General features: G+C 35.4%; 1 protein-coding gene across 3 annotated transcripts in view; it reads left to right on the forward strand.

Moving 5' to 3' along the window:
- Positions 1-3,304: 3,304 nt before the first annotated feature.
- The window catches only part of LOC111086710 (monocarboxylate transporter 12-like), a 63,053-nt gene continuing 60,378 nt past the window's right edge, over positions 3,305-5,979 (forward strand). For all 3 annotated transcript variants that reach the window (XR_002611438.1, XR_002611439.1, XM_022390655.1), the window contains exon 1: positions 3,305-3,866. Coding sequence is in view for 1 of the 3 variants with exons in the window: in XM_022390655.1 (XP_022246363.1) it covers positions 3,410-3,866 (457 nt within the window). In the remaining 2 variants the exon portion in view is untranslated. The remainder of the gene's footprint in view (positions 3,867-5,979) is intronic.

Genomic DNA, 5,979 nt, shown 5'->3' on the forward strand with positions numbered 1-5,979 from the left:
TGAAGTCAGCTTTGAACCAGGAGACAAGGTGTGGTTGTATAATCCCAGGAAGACCAAAAGGAAGTCTCCTAAGTTGTCTTCTCCATGGGAAGGCCCATATGACATAGTGGATCGTCTCTCAGACGTGACTTTCTGGCTAAAATGTAGCCGGCGAGGTAAGCCAAAAGTGGTGCATGCCAACAGGCTTTGGCATTATCACGGTCCAGGACATTTCAGTTGGGACAAAGTGAACAAAGGAACAAATGACGCTGCTGAAGAAGTGTCACCTGAAAAAGCCAACGTCGAATAAGAAACTCTACTCAGTTTTGAGAAGGGAAACGGTGAAGCTCTTGATGAAGTTGCCACCACTGATGTGACTGTTATCGACGATAGGACATTTCCTGATGAAGCAGATGAACCCCATATGAAGCAGAAGCCAACGAGACGGAGACCAGTACCGAAGAAGATACGTCCTGTAAAATTAAGAGACTTTGTTGAATTTTAATTTTGTGTTTGTAAATGCTGTACATTTAATTAAATTATTGTTAATTATCTATTGGTTTTATGTAAGTGGCTATTGTTTGGAACGAACAATACTAAGGAAGGGGCAGTGTTATGACAGTGGAAGTCGCCCGACGCTAGGAGCATGCGCACTGGAGTTTCTAGAAGGATCATGACTTAGCGGTAGTGACCGTAAGTAAAGTGCGTGAATCGTTGTGAATTATAGCGCGTGTTTAAGTTAAAGTGACTGTGGAAATTAATTGTATTGCAAAGTTGTATTGAGAAAGAATAAACTAGTTTTATTTAAGAAAGGATTTGTATCGCTGAAGTTCTTCGGAAATGATTTTTATGGGAAATTAACAAACTACAAGAGACGTAACAGTATCATGGCATATTTAAATTACTTGCTATATTCAACCTTAAGATGTTGATACATAAAAATCTTTAACTAAGCATGTTGGTTTCATAATGTTAGGAAGACATGTAGTTCAAATAATCAATTAAAGAGAAAAATACGAAACTCAAATACCCGAGCGACTTCGGAAGGTGAACCTTTCTTCGTTAGGGGCAGATTGGAAATGAGTAAGTAAAGTGAAGTGTGAAAAAAATAAATTGACGCAATTGCAGACCACCATAACAACCCGGAAAGTCTTCTTAGTAGCTTTCAATGGATTGTTGCAGGTGTGACTCATTCCCGTTGTTCAATACGATAAAATGAAATATTAAAGATGAAGAGGTTAGAAAGGTTTTATTTTTAAAAATGTCAAGGAAAATTATATTGGACGTTGATAAATTAAAATAAAGATATGATCAGACGATTGATTAGCAAGAGAATGTTAGAGTCGATAGAACTAAGAAGATCAAAGACAAACATGAAAAATTATCATAAGTAAATGATAAGCATTAAAAAAAAAGATTAGGGGTGAAAAAGTACACCACACATATGAGAAAACGGGAAGAGTGGAAAATCATTTATGGTTGAAGATCACTGATTCCAGGATCTAGATTTATTTCAAAAGGTTGAACGGTAGTTAAAGTGATAGTGCGATAAATTTCTTTCGGATCTTTAATAATTTTGGTTTTGAAATAAGTTGCAATACCCATAAGAATCACATCATCACCAGGTTGGTTGAAATGTTGGGCAACAGGAAAATCTTTTTTGGTGTTTAGTAGAAAATTTATGGTTGTTGAAACGCTTTCTACAACAAAATGTTGAATTCATTTTATTTGCATGAATTCAGGTTTGAATAAAAACATTCAGACTGAATAATGCTATAAAGTTTTACAATGGCTAATTCCCATAAGCTTGTAACATCAACTCAGTGGCTACTTATGTATGGTTTTTGTGTATTCATCCCTACCTTGTTTCTGTACTTTTTGGCATTGCCATCCCTACACCATCCTTATAGTTTTACAAAATTTTGTTATTACTCGTTTCCCCTCTTTTTTTTTTGACAGTATCAATGATTATTAAATAATGAATGGCAGCTGCTATGAAGGCAGCTGTTTTAGCCTGACGTGATGAGTTGTCTTGATAGACATCTTGTGTTGAAGTTAATGAAACGCTATACTGCTTCTGAATTCCCCAAGTTAAAATGTAACATTTTTGTGTGTAAATCATCGCAACAACTTCAAGCATTGGTGAACTAGCCCTTCTGACACCATAATCAGAAGAACATTTGGCTGTTACGCTACTCGCTGGTTCTGGCTACACTGAAGGTCTTAATAGCTTTTTAAAACCTTGAAAACCTAAATTAGGTGTTTATAAAAGTTTCATAGATTGTTATTAGAAAGATTTGAGACTATGATGAGCAATACATAATATGCATCGGCCATTTATTTCCCAGCCCATCCCTACATACTATGCACTACGGCGTTTAGCGATAGACATTTCAATTATAATTAAGTATACATATGTCTTCTTACGTCACTACTCAATAATATCATACTTAGTGTAATGCCAGTCTGTGGTTAAACTCACGTAACTTCGTAAAGTAAATATGCTAAAATGTTTTTAATTAGTCATTGTACATTAACCGTATGGATTGTAGTTCGTGCAGAGCGTTTGTCCAGTGTATTTAAGCTCATTTGCTAACAAACAATGCTGATTGTTTTATACAAAATAAACAGAAAGTTATTAGATATTTTATTTAAAGCCATAACTTTTGTTTAACAAAGGTGGGATGCAAGGAACCAGACATAAAACAATTTTCTCAACAGCACATGAACAAGTACTTAATCAGAACAGTTTAATGTTCCCCTAATTACATCGTACTGAATGTACACATATTTTCAGGCATTTCAAAAATCCCTTACAAACCAAGCAATTAGCTGCCCTGCACACTGCCTGTACGTCAGCGTTCCAGCGATAGATCGATCCTCTCCAATCCCGTCAAGCTCCGCAGTCATGCAAGGAAACAGTAGACATTCAATAATGTTGCTAGGTGGAAACTGGTATGTAAAACGAAACATTAAAATATAAAAATGAAAGAAACAAATGTAACAAAGTTTTATAAAGCTTTGTATTTTATTTTGAAAACAAATTTATATGCTTTTAACTATTGATAATGTTACTTAGAAAAATATGTCTGATGTTTTTTCTTTACCGATTTTTACGAAACTGTTAGAATAAAATAAAACAACTAATTTTCCACCATTAAAAAAACATTTTAAGAACAATTGGCTACTTGTTCAATATTCTGACGTTTTATTGAGCATGTTCCAACATTCTAAATAAACTAGCGTGTGATGTAACAGCTGCGTCTGCGCTACACCGAGGCTGCTGCAGGGTTATTAGTGAGCCAGCTGATTTGAAAGTAAGTACTATCGCATAGCAACAGGAGGTCAATGTCTACAGCAGGCACAGTAAGTGATTTATTGTGATAAAATTTAACATACTTTTAAAGTTCTATTGAAATAAAAAGTTCAAATGGATCGGGATCCACGCCTAGTTTCCGGACTGGTGAAAAATGATACAAACAGCGTTAATCAAAGATGTAATGATGTATATTCCTATTCAATGGACCAGAATGATATAGGGGTCTTGAACCAGATGAATGATGAAAAATTACAAGAAAAAACTCAGATGTTATACACATCGAAATACTGTTTTAACAAAGCAGAAGAACACTTCGAAGGAATATGCTCAGAAAATGAAGATAACGAAATCGATAATACCCAGACGCAAACATTCTCATCAAATACTGATTTTTACCAGCGTTGGTGTTGGGTTGTTGTCTGTGCTGTCTTCGTGGGATTTTCCTTACTTGCTGGACTTTTTTATACTGTAAATCTACATTTTGTAGTTTTCCTGCATGAATTTCACGAGTCTAGAGCTCACACTGCGTGGATAGGCTCCTTGTTTACTGCAATGATGCAACTAGGAGGTAAAGCTTTTTTTAAAAAATCTGTTTAAGTAAATAATGTAGCTTTAGCAGTTTTAGCTGATCACTGTTTATTCATTTATGGTCAATAATCATGCTACAATGACTAATAATGTTTTAATCCCTTTTTCTAAGTTTCAAATGAAACATTATAAGTGTATATTACATTATAATACAACCATTGATTCAATGACGAGCTCAATACTGCAGCTTTGAATTGAATTAGCTTTCATCAGCCCAGCTAGTCGATGGTAAGGAATACTACCCCAGTTGAGGCCTATAGATCTATAGATGAAATTTAACTCGTGTAACTTTTTCAGATATTTTTCATTACTTACATTCATTCCGATGAAGGGGTATTTGAACCTTCTCAACTTTCTAGTTTGCATTATAATTTTTACAGTCACTTATTCCTCATCTGGGTTTTAATTGTTTGTTTGTTGAATTTAGCGCAAAAGTATTCAAGGGCTATCAGCGTTAGCCGTCCCTAATTTATGAGTTATAGACTAGAGTCAGCGCCAACTCTTCGACTACTCTTTGACCAACCAAAAATGGGCTTAATCGTCAGGGCCGTACAAGGTAGAACGAGGTGTGCGCTTGTACAGGACGTCAACAGGTAGGGGTGCGAGTTTGCATCTTTGAAAACAAGAATAGATTCGTTTTTTTAAAAGGAGAGGTGCATAATTTGTATTTCGCACAGGGTTTTTACCGTCACATTCTAATGCTGAAAAGGCGAGCGTGTTCGGGGACTGGATTCTAACCCGTAACAAGCATGTCAGGCCTTATTTTAAAAATACAAACATATAATGATGTTACCGAAATTATGGGAACTTACTAAATTTATGCCATTCTTTGCCTGAAACGTAATGTAACTGAAAATGAAACTAAAAATTAATGACGTGCTATAAATTTCAAATTTAAAAGTTTATTGATTCACAACTAAAGCACTGGCTTCCTCACGTGATCTTAGTTATTAATCACTGATTTCTGGGTCTTGTAGAACAGAAGTATCAAGACACACTGTAGTGTGTCGTGCGGCCAAAACAACCTGCAGGATATACTGTGTTATTAAAGAGTGTTAAGCGTCACGTGAAATTAGCTTAAGCAACTAGCGTAAATAATGATGCTTCATGCGGGTGATGACAGTAAACTATTGTTTCGCCTCTGTGTTCGTTGGTTAATTTTTCGTAGAAATTCTTTCCGAAAAACTTCAACAATACAAGTCCTTTCCTAAATAAAACTCGTTTATTCTTTCTCAATACAACTTTGCAATACACTTAATGTCCACAGACACTTTAACTTAAACACACGCTAGAATTCACAACGATTAACGCACTTTACTTACGGCTTGACTAGATTATCTGTCTCTATATCTCTCTGTCTGCAATTATCTCTTTTTATCGTCACTTCATTTGCCGGCTTATATATATATATAAAAATAGAGGGCGCGTAGAAAAGACTAGAGTTGCCACAAACAGACATGACTTGTACCTGATGATGACAAAACCTTGTCGAAACGTTGTACATTTGCCGTTATGTTAAACTTATACTAAAGTTTTTTTTCATTACCCATTCAAGCCGTCTCCAGCCATTATTAGACATGATCTTTCTAGAATCTCATGACGTGTTACTAACGTCACGTGACTTTCGCAGTCGTAACACTATTAATTTAGATTTCACGGCGTTACTATAAAGGAAATTATTAACACTGTTTTAGAGAGGAAAACTACCACCATATATCTTAAAGAATCTGGTTGGTTCTGTAAAGTATAGGTCTGTTCTGAATAATAGGGTTGCGATGCTATAGCTAATGTTGGTTACTATCGAGTATCACTTTCTTACTTGCTGTGGTTTGTTGGTGTGTATTGACAAAAAGTCATAATATTGTTACGTCTCCGTTTGTTAATTAATTTTCCGTAACTTCGTTCCGACGAAACTTAAGCGACACAAGTCTTTACTTAATAAAACTGGTTTATTATTTCCGAACACAACTTTACCGATACACTTAATCTCAATACTCGCGCTAAAACAACACTGTAACGAACGAACGTTAACTTCAACAATACGCTGTGACTGTCAGTTCAATTACTCACTGTCTACTCACACATTACATTCC

This window comes from Limulus polyphemus, unplaced genomic scaffold, assembly GCF_000517525.1.
Source record: "Limulus polyphemus unplaced genomic scaffold, Limulus_polyphemus-2.1.2 Scaffold1348, whole genome shotgun sequence".
Classification (NCBI taxonomy): domain Eukaryota; kingdom Metazoa; phylum Arthropoda; class Merostomata; order Xiphosura; family Limulidae; genus Limulus; species Limulus polyphemus.